At 50.1% G+C, this 17,150-nt stretch overlaps 1 protein-coding gene and 1 pseudogene across 1 annotated transcript in view; both read left to right on the top strand.

The window, feature by feature from the left end:
- LOC143975743 (coagulation factor XI-like) overlaps nucleotides 1-14,371 on the top strand; it is a 65,403-nt gene extending 51,032 nt beyond the window's left edge. Inside the window, exons 9-12 of the mRNA XM_077478245.1 lie at nucleotides 8,263-8,422; nucleotides 10,042-10,154; nucleotides 10,561-10,587; nucleotides 10,668-14,371. Of these exons, the coding sequence (XP_077334371.1) occupies nucleotides 8,263-8,422; nucleotides 10,042-10,154; nucleotides 10,561-10,587; nucleotides 10,668-10,672 (305 nt within the window). The 3' untranslated portion in view covers nucleotides 10,673-14,371. The remainder of the gene's footprint in view (nucleotides 1-8,262; nucleotides 8,423-10,041; nucleotides 10,155-10,560; nucleotides 10,588-10,667) is intronic.
- An 800-nt stretch (nucleotides 14,372-15,171) lies between these two features.
- LOC143979973 (U2 spliceosomal RNA) lies at nucleotides 15,172-15,250 on the top strand (annotated as a pseudogene).
- Nucleotides 15,251-17,150: the final 1,900 nt, after the last annotated feature.

Raw genomic sequence — 17,150 nt, 5'->3', positions numbered from 1 at the left:
ACATTGCATACACCCAGCTTCCTCCCTATCCCAACATTGGTTTACACCCAGCTTCCTCCCTATCCCAACATTGCCAACACCCAGCATCCTCCCTATCCCAACATTGCCAACACCCAGCTTCCTCCCTATCCCAACATTGTCTACACCCAGCTTCCTCCCTATCCCAACATTGCCAACACCCAGCTTCCTCCCTATCCCAACATTGTCTACACCCAGCTTCCTCCCTATCCCAACATTGTCTACACCCAGCTTCCTCCCTATCCCAACATTGCCAACACCCAGCTTCCTCCCTATCCCAACATTGCCAACACCCAGCTTCCTCCCTATCCCAACATTGTCTACACCCAGCTTCCTCCCTATCCCAACATTGCCAACACCCAGCTTCCTCCCTATCCCAACATTGTCTACACCCAGCTTCCTCCCTATCCCAACATTGCCAACACCCAGCTTCCTCCCTATCCCAACATTGGTTTACACCCAGCTTCCTCCCTATCCCAACATTGGTTTACACCCAGCTTCCTCCCTATCCCAACATTGGTTTACACCCAGCTTCCTCCCTATCCCAACATTGCCAACACCCAGCTTCCTCCCTATCCCAACATTGGTTTACACCCAGCTTCCTCCCTATCCCAACATTGGTTTACACCCAGCTTCCTCCCTATCCCAACATTGCATACACCCAGCTTCCTCCCTATCCCAACATTGGTTTACACCCAGCTTCCTCCCTATCCCAACATTGCCAACACCCAGCATCCTCCCTATCCCAACATTGCCAACACCCAGCTTCCTCCCTATCCCAACATTGTCTACACCCAGCTTCCTCCCTATCCCAACATTGCCAACACCCAGCTTCCTCCCTATCCCAACATTGGCTACACCCAGCTTCCTCCCTATCCCAACATTGTCTACACCCAGCTTCCTCCCTATCCCAACATTGCCAACACCCAGCTTCCTCCCTATCCCAACATTGGTTTACACCCAGCTTCCTCCCTATCCCAACATTGTCTACACCCAGCTTCCTCCCTATCCCAACATTGCCAACACCCAGCTTCCTCCCTATCCCAACATTGGTTTACACCCAGCTTCCTCCCTATCCCAACATTGCCAACACCCAGCATCCTCCCTATCCCAACATTGCCAACACCCAGCTTCCTCCCTATCCCAACATTGTCTACACCCAGCTTCCCCCCTATCCCAACATTGCCTACACCCAGCTTCCTCCCTATCCCAACATTGCCAACACCCAGCTTCCTCCCTATCCCAACATTGGTTTACACCCAGCTTCCTCCCTATCCCAACATTGGTTTACACCCAGCTTCCTCCCTATCCCAACATTGTCTACACCCAGCTTCCTCCCTATCCCAACATTGCCTACACCCAGCTTCCTCCCTATCCCAACATTGCCAACACCCAGCTTCCTCCCTATCCCAACATTGCCTACACCCAGCTTCCTCCCTATCCCAACATTGCCAACACCCAGCTTCCTCCCTATCCCAACATTGCCTACACCCAGCTTCCTCCCTATCCCAACATTGCCTACACCCAGCTTCCTCCCTATCCCAACATTGGTTTACACCCAGCTTCCTCCCTATCCCACCATTCGTTTACACCCAGCTTCCTCCTTATCCCAACATTGCCAACACCCAGCTTCCTCCCTATCCCAACATTGCCAACACCCAGCTTCCTCCCTATCCCAACATTGCCTACACCCAGCTTCCTCCCTATCCCAACATTGCATACACCCAGCTTCCTCCCTATCCCAACATTGGTTTACACCCAGCTTCCTCCCTATCCCAACATTGCATACACCCAGCTTCCTCCCTATCCCAACATTGGTTTACACCCAGCTTCCTCCCTATCCCAACATTGCATACACCCAGCTTCCTCCCTATCCCAACATTGGTTTACACCCAGCTTCCTCCCTATCCCAACATTGGTTTACACCCAGCTTCCTCCCTATCCCAACATTGCCAACACCCAGCTTCCTCCCTATCCCAACATTGGTTTACACCCAGCTTCCTCCCTATCCCAACATTGGTTTACACCCAGCTTCCTCCCTATCCCAACATTGGTTTACACCCAGCTTCCTCCCTATCCCAACATTGCCAACACCCAGCTTCCTCCCTATCCCAACATTGGTTTACACCCAGCTTCCTCCCTATCCCAACATTGGTTTACACCCAGCTTCCTCCCTATCCCAACATTGCATACACCCAGCTTCCTCCCTATCCCAACATTGGTTTACACCCAGCTTCCTCCCTATCCCAACATTGCCAACACCCAGCATCCTCCCTATCCCAACATTGCCAACACCCAGCTTCCTCCCTATCCCAACATTGTCTACACCCAGCTTCCTCCCTATCCCAACATTGCCAACACCCAGCTTCCTCCCTATCCCAACATTGGCTACACCCAGCTTCCTCCCTATCCCAACATTGGTTTACACCCAGCTTCCTCCCTATCCCAACATTGCCAACACCCAGCTTCCTCCCTATCCCAACGTTGGCTACACCCAGCTTCCTCCCTATCCCAACATTGCCTACACCCAGCTTCCTCCCTATCCCAACATTGCCAACACCCAGCTTCCTCCCTATCCCAACATTGCCTACACCCAGCTTCCTCCCTATCCCAACTTTGCCTACACCCAGCTTCCTCCCTATCCCAACATTGCCTACACCCAGCTTCCTCCCTATCCCAACATTGCCTACACCCAGCTTACTCCCTATCCCAACATTGGTTTACACCCAGCTTCCTCCCTATCCCAACATTGCCTACACCCAGCTTCCCCCCTATCCCAACATTGCCAACACCCAGCATCCTCCCTATCCCAACATTGCCAACACCCAGCTTCCTCCCTATCCCAACATTGCCTACACCCAGCATCCTCCCTATCCCAACATTGGTTTACACCCAGCTTCCTCCCTATCCCAACATTGGTTTACACCCAGCTTCCTCCCTATCCCAACATTGCCTACACCCAGCTTCCTCCCTATCCCAACATTGCCAACACCGAGCTTCCTCCCTATCCCAACATTGGTTTACACCCAGCTTCCTCCCTATCCCAACATTGGTTTACACCCAGCTTCCTCCCTATCCCAACATTGCCAACACCCAGCTTCCTCCCTATCCCAACATTGGTTTACACCCAGCTTCCTCCCTATCCCAACATTGGTTTACACCCAGCTTCCTCCCTATCCCAACATTGCCAACACCCAGCTTCCTCCCTATCCCAACATTGGTTTACACCCAGCTTCCTCCCTATCCCAACATTGGTTTACACCCAGCTTCCTCCCTATCCCAACATTGGTTTACACCCAGCTTCCTCCCTATCCCAACATTGCCTACACCCAGCTTCCTCCCTATCCCAACATTGGTTTACACCCAGCTTCCTCCCTATCCCAACATTGCCAACACCCAGCATCCTCCCTATCCCAACATTGCCAACACCCAGCTTCCTCCCTATCCCAACATTGTCTACACCCAGCTTCCTCCCTATCCCAACATTGCCAACACCCAGCTTCCTCCCTATCCCAACATTGGCTACACCCAGCTTCCTCCCTATCCCAACATTGGTTTACACCCAGCTTCCTCCCTATCCCAACATTGCCAACACCCAGCTTCCTCCCTATCCCAACGTTGGCTACACCCAGCTTCCTCCCTATCCCAACATTGCCTACACCCAGCTTCCTCCCTATCCCAACATTGCCAACACCCAGCTTCCTCCCTATCCCAACATTGCCTACACCCAGCTTCCTCCCTATCCCAACTTTGCCTACACCCAGCTTCCTTCCTATCCCAACATTGCCTACACCCAGCTTCCTCCCTATCCCAACATTGCCTACACCCAGCTTACTCCCTATCCCAACATTGGTTTACACCCAGCTTCCTCCCTATCCCAACATTGCCTACACCCAGCTTCCCCCCTATCCCAACATTGCCAACACCCAGCATCCTCCCTATCCCAACATTGCCAACACCCAGCTTCCTCCCTATCCCAACATTGCCTACACCCAGCATCCTCCCTATCCCAACATTGGTTTACACCCAGCTTCCTCCCTATCCCAACATTGGTTTACACCCAGCTTCCTCCCTATCCCAACATTGCCTACACCCAGCTTCCTCCCTATCCCAACATTGCCTACACCCAGCTTCCTCCCTATCCCAACATTGGTTTACACCCAGCTTCCTCCCTATCCCAACATTGCCTACACCCAGCTTCCTCCTTATCCCAACATTGCCTACACCCAGCTTCCTCCCTATCCCAACATTGGTTTACACCCAGCTTCCTCCCTATCCCAACATTGCCTACACCCAGCTTCCTCCTTATCCCAACATTGCCTACACCCAGCTTCCTCCCTATCCCAACATTGGTTTACACCCAGCATCCTCCCTATCCCAACATTGGTTTACACCCAGCTTCCTCCCTATCCCAACATTGCCTACACCCAGCTTCCTCCCTATCCCAACATTGCCTACACCCAGCTTCCTCCCTATCCCAACATTGGTTTACACCCAGCTTCCTCCCTATCCCAACATTGCCAACACCCAGCTTCCTCCTTATCCCAACATTGCCTACACCCAGCATCCTCCCTATCCCAACATTGGTTTACACCCAGCTTCCTCCCTATCCCAACATTGCCTACACCCAGCTTCCTCCCTATCCCAACATTGCCTACACCCAGCTTCCTCCCTATCCCAACATTGGTTTACACCCAGCTTCCTCCCTATCCCAACATTGCCTACACCCAGTTTCCTCCTTATCCCAACATTGCCTACACCCAGCTTCCTCCCTATCCCAACATTGCCTACACCCAGCTTCCTCCCTATCCCAACATTGCCTACACCCAGCTTCCTCCCTATCCCAACATTGGTTTACACCCAGCTTCCTCCCTATCCCAACATTGGTTTACACCCAGCTTCCTCCTTATCCCAACATTGGTTTACACCCAGCTTCCTCCATATCCCAACATTGGTTTACACCCAGCTTCCTCCCTATCCCAACATTGCCTACACCCAGCATCCTCCCTATCCCAACATTGGTTTACACCCAGCTTCCTCCTTATCCCAACATTGCCTACACCCAGCTTCCTCCCTATCCCAACATTGGTTTACACCCAGCTTCCTCCCTATCCCAACATTGCCTACACCCAGCTTCCTCCCTATCCCAACATTGCCTACACCCAGCTTCCTCCCTATCCCAACATTGCCTACACCCAGCTTCCTCCCTATCCCAACATTGCCTACACCCAGCTTCCTCCCTATCCCAACATTGGTTTACACCCAGCTTCCTCCCTATCCCAACATTGGTTTACACCCAGCTTCCTCCCTATCCCAACATTGGTTTACACCCAGCTTCCTCCCTATCCCAACATTGGTTTACACCCAGCTTCCTCCTTATCCCAACATTGCCTACACCCAGCTTCCTCCCTATCCCAACATTGCCTACACCCAGCTTCCTCCCTATCCCAACATTGGTTTACACCCAGCTTCCTCCCTATCCCAACATTGCCTACACCCAGCTTCCTCCTTATCCCAACATTGCCAACACCCAGCTTCCTCCCTATCCCAACATTGCCTACACCCAGCTTCCTCCCTATCCCAACATTGCCAACACCCAGCTTCCTCCCTATCCCAACATTGGTTTACACCCAGCTTCCTCCCTATCCCAACATTGCCTACACCCAGATTCCTCCCTATCCTGACATTGCCTACACCCAGCTTCCTCCCTATCCCAACATTGCCAACACCCAGCTTTCTCTCTATCCTGACATTTCATACACCCGGCATCCTCCCTATCCCAACATTGCCTACACCCAGCTTCCTCCCTATCCCAACATTGCCTACACCCAGCTTCCTCCCTATCCCAACATTGGTTTACACCCAGCTTCCTCCCTATCCCAACATTGGTTTACACCCAGCTTCCTCCCTATCCCAACATTGCCAACACCCAGCTTCCTCCTTATCCCAACATTGGTTTACACCCAGCTTCCTCCCTATCCCAACATTGCCAACACCCATCTTCCTCCCTATCCCAACATTGCCTACACCCAGCTTCCTCCCTATCCCAACATTGGTTTACACCCAGCTTCCTCCCTATCCCAACATTGCCTACACCCAGCTTCCTCCTTATCCCAACATTGCCAACACCCAGCTTCCTCCCTATCCCAACATTGCCTACACCCAGCTTCCTCCCTATCCCAACATTGCCTACACCCAGCTTCCTCCCTATCCCAACATTGCCTACACCCAGCTTCCTCCCTATCCCAACATTGGTTTACACCCAGCTTCCTCCCTATCCCAACATTGGTTTACACCCAGCTTCCTCCTTATCCCAACATTGGTTTACACCCAGCTTCCTCCATATCCCAACATTGGTTTACACCCAGCTTCCTCCCTATCCCAACATTGCCTACACCCAGCATCCTCCCTATCCCAACATTGGTTTACACCCAGCTTCCTCCTTATCCCAACATTGCCTACACCCAGCTTCCTCCCTATCCCAACATTGGTTTACACCCAGCTTCCTCCCTATCCCAACATTGCCTACACCCAGCTTCCTCCCTATCCCAACATTGCCTACACCCAGCTTCCTCCCTATCCCAACATTGCCTACACCCAGCTTCCTCCCTATCCCAACATTGCCTACACCCAGCTTCCTCCCTATCCCAACATTGGTTTACACCCAGCTTCCTCCCTATCCCAACATTGGTTTACACCCAGCTTCCTCCCTATCCCAACATTGGTTTACACCCAGCTTCCTCCCTATCCCAACATTGGTTTACACCCAGCTTCCTCCTTATCCCAACATTGCCTACACCCAGCTTCCTCCCTATCCCAACATTGCCTACACCCAGCTTCCTCCCTATCCCAACATTGGTTTACACCCAGCTTCCTCCCTATCCCAACATTGCCTACACCCAGCTTCCTCCTTATCCCAACATTGCCAACACCCAGCTTCCTCCCTATCCCAACATTGCCTACACCCAGCTTCCTCCCTATCCCAACATTGCCAACACCCAGCTTCCTCCCTATCCCAACATTGGTTTACACCCAGCTTCCTCCCTATCCCAACATTGCCTACACCCAGATTCCTCCCTATCCTGACATTGCCTACACCCAGCTTCCTCCCTATCCCAACATTGCCAACACCCAGCTTTCTCTCTATCCTGACATTTCATACACCCGGCATCCTCCCTATCCCAACATTGCCTACACCCAGCTTCCTCCCTATCCCAACATTGCCTACACCCAGCTTCCTCCCTATCCCAACATTGCCTACACCCAGCTTCCTCCCTATCCCAACATTGCCAACACCCAGCTTCCTCCATATCCCAACATTGCCAACACCCAGCTTCCTCCTTATCCCAACATTGGTTTACACCCAGCTTCCTCCCTATCCCAACATTGCCTACACCCGGCTCCCTCCCTGTCCTGACATTATTTTATACTCTGCATCCTCGCTATGCTGACATTGGTCTACACCCAGCATCTTCTCTATCCTGACCTTCCATACATTCAGCATCCTCCCAATCCTGACATTGGTCTACACCCAGTAATATCACAACCGATTAATATCCTATAAAGTGTAATCTCTAGAACTGTAATTTGCTGCCTCTGTCAGTACAAATCTTTACCTATATCTACACTGAACAAAATTATAAACACAACACTTTTGTGTTTGTCCCTATTTATCACAAGCCGAATGCAAAGATCTACAACTTTTTCTATGTACACAAAAGGCAGATTTCTGTCTAAGGCACGCCTGTGCAATAATCATGCTGTCTAATCGGGATCTTGATATGTGAGGCGGATGGATTATCTCAGCAAAGGAGGGGTGCTCACTAACACAGATTTAGACAGATTTGTGAACAATATATGAGAGAAGCAGGCCTTTTGTGTACATAGAAAAAGCCGTAGATCTTTGTGTTCAGCTTATGATAAATAGGGACAAACACAAAAGTGTTGCGTTTATAATTTGGCTTCGTGTATTTCCCATGTAATGATAATTTAGAGGTCACACCCAATGCACATGTCCTGGAGCTGGAGGCACAACTTCCACTTCTTGTATTAATGTGTTGACTTTGAGTGATTTCCATGGTGGAGAAAGTCTTTGGTTTCATAAATCCAAGTGGTGGAGGAACTTTCCACAGGTTTGGTGCAGGTCCTTCTCCCTGAGTGAATCTTTAGAGGCTGTAATGACAGAGTGAGACAGACGGTGAATCTCCCAAGGCGCGGGTGACTCCATGTGATTTCTCTTTGCAGAATGTATCCTTGATGAGTACGATGGTCTAAATTTCCCCGGGGCTGATGAACGCAGTCTGAAGGCCACTTCCTTTAAAGACTGTCAATCAATGTGCACCAAGGACCCCCTCTGCCAGTTCTTTACTTTTTTCACTGAGCCAAACATCCTTCCTGACCAGACGTAAGTACCACATCAGTGTGTCACCCCCTCTATTATAAACCCCTTCTGAGCTGACTTCATTTTGAAAGATAGACCAAGAAGTGACCCGGGTCACACCTAGGGTCATCGGAGAAGTCACCTGGTTTAATCGGATTACAGAATTGTCATGGAGCTCATCCCCAATAATGCTTCCAAAATGGATCACCAAAGAAGTCACTTGGGTCCCACCCAGGGTCACCAGAGAAGTCACCTGGATTCGTCAGATAACAGAACTGGAATTGATCTCATCCCCAATAAAGTCACCATCATGAGTCACTAGAGAAGTCAACTGGGTCACACATAAGATCACCAGGATTGACTGACATGGAGCTCATCCCCAATAAAGTCACCATCATGGATCACTAGAGAAGTCAACTGGGTCACACATAAGATCACCAGGATTGACTGGCATGGAGCTCATCCCCAATAAAGTCACCCCACGGAGGTCCACGCACCAAAACCTCATCCTCACGATAGTTTTACAGCATACAACAGCCTAGAAGTAAATATCACAGGGAAGCATTTCTCATTGAATGAACCCTCCCGGAACTTCAGGGAGCAAATCTGCAACAGGTCCCTACTGGAAACTTCATTGGGAATGATTGAGTTCCATGAAAATTCTGCTACCGGAATAATCCGGGTGACTTTGTTGGCAACCCTGCGTGGGACCTAAGTGACTTCTCTAGTGACCTATGTTAGGGACTTCATCAGGATTGAGCTCCACATCAATTCTATTACCTAATTATTCCAGGCAGGTCCCCTGGTGACACTTGGTGGAACTCAGGTGACTTCCCAGGTGATCCATGTTGGCAACATTACTGAGGGATGAGTTCCATGTCAACTCTGTTATTTGATTAATCTAAGTGACTTCTCTGGTAACTCTAGATGTGACCCAGGTGACTTCCTTAGTGATCCATAATGGTGACTTTATTGGATATGAGCTCAAAGCGAATTCTGTTATCAAAATAATCCTGGTGATCTGATGTGCAAACCATGTGACCTCTCTAGTGATCCATGATGGTGGTTTTATTGGGATGAACGCCATGTCAATTCTGTTGCTGATTCATCAAGGGGACCCTGGGTTGGACCCAAGTGACTTCTGTAGTGATCCATGATGGTGACTTTATTGGGGATGAGCTCCATGTCAGTCAATCCTGGTGATCTTATGTGTGACCCAGTTGACTTCTCTAGTGATCCATGATGGTGACTTTATTGGGGATGAGCTCCATGTCAGTCAATCCTGGTGATCTTATGTGTGACCCAGTTGACTTCTCTAGTGATCCATGATGGTGACTTTATTGGGGATGAGCTCAATTCCAGTTCTGTTATCTGACGAATCCAGGTGACTTCTCTGGTGACCCTGGGTGGGACCCAAGTGACTTCTTTGGTGATCCATTTTGGAAGCATTATTGGGGATGAGCTCCATGACAATTCTGTAATCCGATTAAACCAGGTGACTTCTCTGATGACCCTAGGTGTGACCCGGGTCACTTCTTGGTCTATCTTTCAAAATGTAGTCAGCTCAGAAGGGGTTTATAATAGACACCAAACGATTCTTCTTCTTTGGGGAAATGTCTTCTCATGTCCTGATTTCCTGGCAGGGACACATGTTATCTGAAGAGTCTGTTGTCCATCCCGTTACCCCAGATCATAAAATCTGCACCGGGAGTTGTGTCTGGTTTCGCTCAGAAGAACTGTAAAGGTATTCCATCAGGTAAGGGCCATACCATGTCCATGCATAGGCATTACAGGCAAATTCACACTAATGGAGTTTGGCATCCACAGAGGTTGTGAGGGACCTTTTAACAGTCTCTTGTACATGATTGCCCCTCATACTACCCACACTGCACTTCATCACTCCAAAGAAGCTTCTCTAAAGCAGAAACCATTTCTGGGTCATTGTGGCTGTTGTACTGGTGGTCCCATTCAACCCTTTACCAGAAGCCTCCAGTAACAGTAGCGCAGGAGGACAACCTTCATGTCTGACCTACTTCTGTCTTATACATCCCAGTACTGCCTCTATGACATCATAATATGACATTATAACCCAGAATATACCCAATAACACAATTCACAGGAAAATTAATGCAATGGCTGAATATTCTCATTTTGTTCTCTAGATTCTCCACCAAGTGTCCTGCCATCATGTGAGTAAAACTGCCATCAGCCTCTCTGTCTCCCCCGTGTGGTACTCTGGTGTCTCTGACATTCTGTTTCTCCATTTCAGGCTGATCCAGAACACTGCAGTGATGGTGGCCAACTAATTGCAACCCACCAATCTCCGGATCACGTCATCTGCTATAATAAATCACCTCTTTACAGCAAACTGCGACAACAGACAACTCACCGTGACTCATACTTACATCCATGTATTTCATAATACACCGAGATCAGGACCCACAGACTTCATAATACACAGAGATCAGGACCCACCGACCTCTCCTAATACACCGAGATCAGGACCCACCGACCTCTCCTCCTAATACACCGAGATCAGGACCCACAGACCTCTCCTAATACACAGAGATCAGGACCCACAGACTTCATAATACACAGAGATTAAGAGTCACGACCTCATTATACACAAAGATCAGGACCCAACAACCTCTCCCCCTAATACACTGAGATCAGGACTCAACGACCTCTCCTCCTAATACACCAAGATCAGGACCCACAGACCTCCTAATACACCAAGATCAAGACTCTACAACCTTTGCTCCTAATACACTGAGATCAGGACCCACAGACCTCCTAATACACCAAGATCAGGACCCACAGACCTCCTAATACACCAAGATCAAGACTCTACAACCTTTGCTCCTAATACACTGAGATCAGGACCCACAGACCTCCTAATACACTGAGATCAGGACCCACAGACCTCCTAATACACCGAGATTAGGACCCACAGACCTCCTAATACACTGAGATCAGGACCCACAGACCTCTCCTAATACACCGAGATCAGGACCCACAGACCTCTCCTTCTAACACACTGAGATCAGGACCCACAGACCTCCTAATACACTGAGATCAGGACCCACAGACCTCTCCTTCTAACACACTGAGATCAGGACCCACAGACCTCCTAATACACTGAGATCAGGACCCACAGACCTCCTAATACACTGAGATCAGGACCCACAGACCTCCTAATACACGAGATCAGGACCCACCGACCTCCTAATACACGAGATCAGGACCCACAGACCTCCTAATACACTGAGATCAGGACCCACAGACCTCCTAATACACTGAGATCAGGACCCACAGACCTCCTAATACACTGAGATCAGGACCCACAGACCTCCTAATACACTGAGATCAGGACCCACAGACCTCCTAATACACTGAGATCAGGACCCACAGACCTCCTAATACACGAGATCAGGACCCACAGACCTCCTAATACACTGAGATCAGGACCCACAGACCTCCTAATACACTGAGATCAGGACCCACAGACCTCCTAATACACGAGATCAGGACCCACAGACCTCCTAATACACTGAGATCAGGACCCACAGACCTCCTAATACACTGAGATCAGGACCCACAGACCTCCTAATACACCGAGATCAGGACCCACAGACCTCCTAATACACTGAGATCAGGACCCACAGACCTCCTAATACACGAGATCAGGACCCACCGACCTCCTAATACACGAGATCAGGACCCACAGACCTCCTAATACACTGAGATCAGGACCCACCGACCTCCTAATACACTGAGATCAGGACCCACAGACCTCCTAATACACTGAGATCAGGACCCACAGACCTCCTAATACACTGAGATCAGGACCCACAGACCTCCTAATACACTGAGATCAGGACCCACAGACCTCCTAATACACTGAGATCAGGACCCACAGACCTCCTAATACACTGAGATCAGGACCCACAGACCTCCTAATACACTGAGATCAGGACCCACCGACCTCCTAATACACTGAGATCAGGACCCACAGACCTCCTAATACACTGAGATCAGGACCCACAGACCTCCTAATACACTGAGATCAGGACCCACAGACCTCCTAATACACTGAGATCAGGACCCACAGACCTCCTAATACACTGAGATCAGGACCCACAGACCTCTCCTAATACACTGAGATCAGGACCCACAGACCTCCTAATACACTGAGATCAGGACCCACAGACCTCCTAATACACCGAGATCAGGACCCACCGACCTCCTAATACACGAGATCAGGACCCACCGACCTCCTAATACACTGAGATCAGGACCCACAGACCTCCTAATACACTGAGATCAGGACCCACCGACCTCTCCTAATACACTGAGATCAGGACCCACCGACCTCCTAATACACCGAGATCAGGACCCACAGACCTCCTAATACACTGAGATCAGGACCCACAGACCTCCTAATACACGAGATCAGGACCCACAGACCTCCTAATACACTGAGATCAGGACCCACAGACCTCCTAATACACTGAGATCAGGACCCACAGACCTCCTAATACACTGAGATCAGGACCCACCGACCTCCTAATACACTGAGATCAGGACCCACAGACCTCCTAATACACTGAGATCAGGACCCACAGACCTCCTAATACACTGAGATCAGGACCCACAGACCTCCTAATACACGAGATCAGGACCCACAGACCTCTCCTAATACACTGAGATCAGGACCCACAGACCTCCTAATACACCGAGATCAGGACCCACAGACCTCCTAATACACTGAGATCAGGACCCACAGACCTCCTAATACACTGAGATCAGGACCCACAGACCTCCTAATACACTGAGATCAGGACCCACAGACCTCCTAATACACGAGATCAGGACCCACCGACCTCCTAATACACGAGATCAGGACCCACAGACCTCCTAATACACTGAGATCAGGACCCACAGACCTCCTAATACACTGAGATCAGGACCCACAGACCTCCTAATACACTGAGATCAGGACCCACAGACCTCCTAATACACGAGATCAGGACCCACAGACCTCCTAATACACTGAGATCAGGACCCACCGACCTCCTAATACACTGAGATCAGGACCCACAGACCTCCTAATACACTGAGATCAGGACCCACCGACCTCCTAATACACTGAGATCAGGACCCACAGACCTCCTAATACACTGAGATCAGGACCCACAGACCTCCTAATACACTGAGATCAGGACCCACAGACCTCCTAATACACCGAGATCAGGACCCACAGACCTCCTAATACACTGAGATCAGGACCCACCGACCTCTCCTAATACACTGAGATCAGGACCCACCGACCTCCTAATACACCGAGATCAGGACCCACAGACCTCCTAATACACTGAGATCAGGACCCACAGACCTCCTAATACACGAGATCAGGACCCACAGACCTCCTAATACACTGAGATCAGGACCCACAGACCTCCTAATACACTGAGATCAGGACCCACAGACCTCCTAATACACTGAGATCAGGACCCACAGACCTCCTAATACACTGAGATCAGGACCCACCGACCTCTCCTAATACACTGAGATCAGGACCCACCGACCTCCTAATACACTGAGATCAGGACCCACAGACCTCCTAATACACTGAGATCAGGACCCACAGACCTCCTAATACACTGAGATCAGGACCCACAGACCTCCTAATACACTGAGATCAGGACCCACAGACCTCCTAATACACTGAGATCAGGACCCACAGACCTCCTAATACACTGAGATCAGGACCCACAGACCTCCTAATACACTGAGATCAGGACCCACCGACCTCCTAATACACTGAGATCAGGACCCACCGACCTGACACGCTGACATCACTTTATTGCATAGATAGTAGTAGTATGTTTTGTCTGCCATACAATTGATTCTCAGGAAATGTACGCAATAAAAATGATAATAATAATGACAATAAACGCTTTGTTTCTATGATCTCTTGCATAAGATGCTGTTTGTTTGAGTTTATAATTATGAATGATGGTGTATGGAGGGAATTGGTCTGGATATTAAAGTATATGGAGGTAGCTGAAATAGATATGGGGGTGTATGAAGGATTCTGCTATAGATATGGGGGCTCGCAGTCCACATCCACTCCTCACCCTCTTAAGCCCCGTACACATGATCGGAAATTGGGCCAACAAAAGACCGATGAGAGCTTTTGGTGGGAAAAATGCAACCGTGTGTATGCTCCATCGGACTTTTGCTGGCTGAATTCCCGCATGTTCTCAATTTTTCAGTCGGAAAAGTTCTGATCACCAATTCCAAAACTCCTACGCATGCTCGAGAACAATTCGAAGCATGCTCAGAAGCATTGAACTTCATTTTCTCAGCTGGACATAGTGTTGTACGTCACCGCGTTCTTGGCGGTCGCAAGTTCAGCAAACTTTTGTGTGACCCGTGTGTATGCAGGCCAAGCTTGAGCGGGAATTCCGTCAGAAAAACCATCTAAAATTTTTCAGATGGAAATTCTGCTCCTGTGTACGCGGCATAACACACACAACGGTTCCACCTTCCACATTCAGCCCTAAGGGTGGTTCTGCCCCAGGTGGTCATGTGCTATATGGACCAGCAGGTTCTGATGGCTGGGTCAGGAATAAGATTTTCAACACCAACACATCAGTCCGATCACAACAAGTCCAGTCACCACATGTTGTCTCCATAAGACTGTTCCATGGATCTCTCGGGGATTCTCTACTACTGACACATAACATTTTATTTCAGCACATAGCCCAAAATCTCGGCCTTTTGGCTAAGATCAAGTGTAGTATCTGTTCTTATCAGTTGCCAATAGGTGGCGCTTGTTTACCGTCCCTGTTCTACGGCGAGGTGGAGCAGGGGTGGCAGTGGCTATGCAAAGCCTGTTGGTGTAAAGGTGACCCGGACTGGTTTGTAGCCAGTTCGGGAAGCCTCCTGATGGGGGCGGAGAACCACTGGTCGGCGCCAGGGGAGGGGACCCTGGCAGACCGGCTTGGATTGTGGCAGCTTTAGCCCCAGTCAGTTTTTCGGGAGGGAACGCTTAGCTCTCCTGTTCCAGCAGGGGGGCGGCCTGTACCTTTCAAATGTAATTAGGTAGGAGTGACGGGAGTGAGGGTTTGACCTGATGGCAAAGGGTCTCACCAAGCTCGCTGATCTCCATGCCTTTCTGGCTGGGGTGGGGGCTGTCGTGGTCTGGGCTGGGCTGTCGGGGTTGCTTTTGTTGGAAAGCCCATGGTGATGTGCCCCTGGAGTGGCAGTCCAGGGGTGCCTTATTCACTGTGCGTCTGCACTTTGATTTTGGCACCTAGGTCACGTCACCATTACATGCTTTTTTTACACCTGCCTCTAGGGCCCGGCCTTTTGGCTAGGACCAGAGGAATTTTTGATTCCTGGCCGGAGGGCCGGTCATTGTATTGCACAATGGTCACTTTTCACTCTCCTCTTCACTATCCCTTCCTCACTTTTTATTTATTTTATTTGTGTTTGTGTGTCACGTTTGTCACTTTCACGTTTGATTAGTAGGGTGTCGGTCCTCGGACCAATCCTGAACGTCTTGTGGGGGAGCGGACATAGGCCTTCTGGCTTGGTCCAATCCCCATGAGGGGGGCCTACCTTCGGGGAAGCCCCCACAGTACCAAGTACCTAGGAGGTTCTGTTTCGGCAGTCCTCCCGGGGAAAGGAGGTCTTCCGGTTTCGTCCGGGGCCCACTTGTTGAGTCTGGTACCTCAGTCCCCGTCTGGAGCCTAACGCCCCGGGGGATCAGGGTATGGTCCTTCTTTTGGAGGACATCAGGCACCCGTCTGCACTTTTTAGTGTTTCACTCTTTATGTGTGTGCACTTTTTTTATGCACCGGGTGGAAGTTTTTTGGGTGTGTTTGCACGCCATGGGCTTTTTCAATAAAAATAAAAATAAAAAATCTGTTCTTATCAGTTGCCAAAGGAGGCGCTGTTCCATCCCCATTCGAGAGGGTTTGGTCAGCACTCTCCGATGGCGTAATCCACATCCGGAAGGAAGGTTTCGGTAGGGACCACGTCATGCCGCCCGACAGTAAACTGGGGGCCGATGTATGGTCGAGTTTGAGCCATCTGGAAGGTCACTCCTGGTGAGGATGGGTGCTGCTACTGGTCTGACCCAGAGGGTCGAGTACCTGGCCTTCTGGCCTGGATTGGGGTAGTTCTAGCCCTGGACAGTTTTTCGGGAGGGAATACTGGCTACTCTCTATGCTGTGGGGGAGGAGCGGTTAGTACTTCCGAATGTAATTAGGTAGGAGTGACGGGAGCGACGGTGGAGCCTGATGGCAAAGGACTCTCACCAAGCTTCCTGATCTTCATGCCTTCCTGTCTAGGGTGGGGGCTGCTGTGGTCCGGACCGTGGGTCAGGGCGGTCTTGAAAGCCTATGGAGTATGTGCCCCTGGAGTGGCAGTCCAGGGGTGCCCAAGAATCACTGTGAGTGAGGGTCACTTTGATTTTGGGTACCAAGGTCACTGCACCATAACACGCTTTTTTAGCACCTGCCTCTTGGGCCGGGCCTTTTGGCTGGGACCAGAGGAATTTTTTATTCCTGGCCGGAGGGCCTGGTCATTGTTTCACACAACGACCACCTTTTCACTCTCCTCTCCTCTCCTCTCCTCTCCACTATCCCTTCCCCACTTTTATTTATTTTTAGTGTGTCACGTCTTGTTTTGTCACTATTCACGTTTGCTGTGATGAGAAGGGTCACAGGTCCTCGGGCCT

The sequence above is a fragment of the Lithobates pipiens genome, unplaced genomic scaffold (assembly GCF_037356315.1).
Source record: "Lithobates pipiens isolate NorthernLeopardFrog02 unplaced genomic scaffold, aLitPip1_a1.2 Scaffold_13, whole genome shotgun sequence".
NCBI classification, from domain to species: domain Eukaryota; kingdom Metazoa; phylum Chordata; class Amphibia; order Anura; family Ranidae; genus Lithobates; species Lithobates pipiens.
This window is presented reverse-complemented; position numbering and strand designations above follow the sequence as displayed.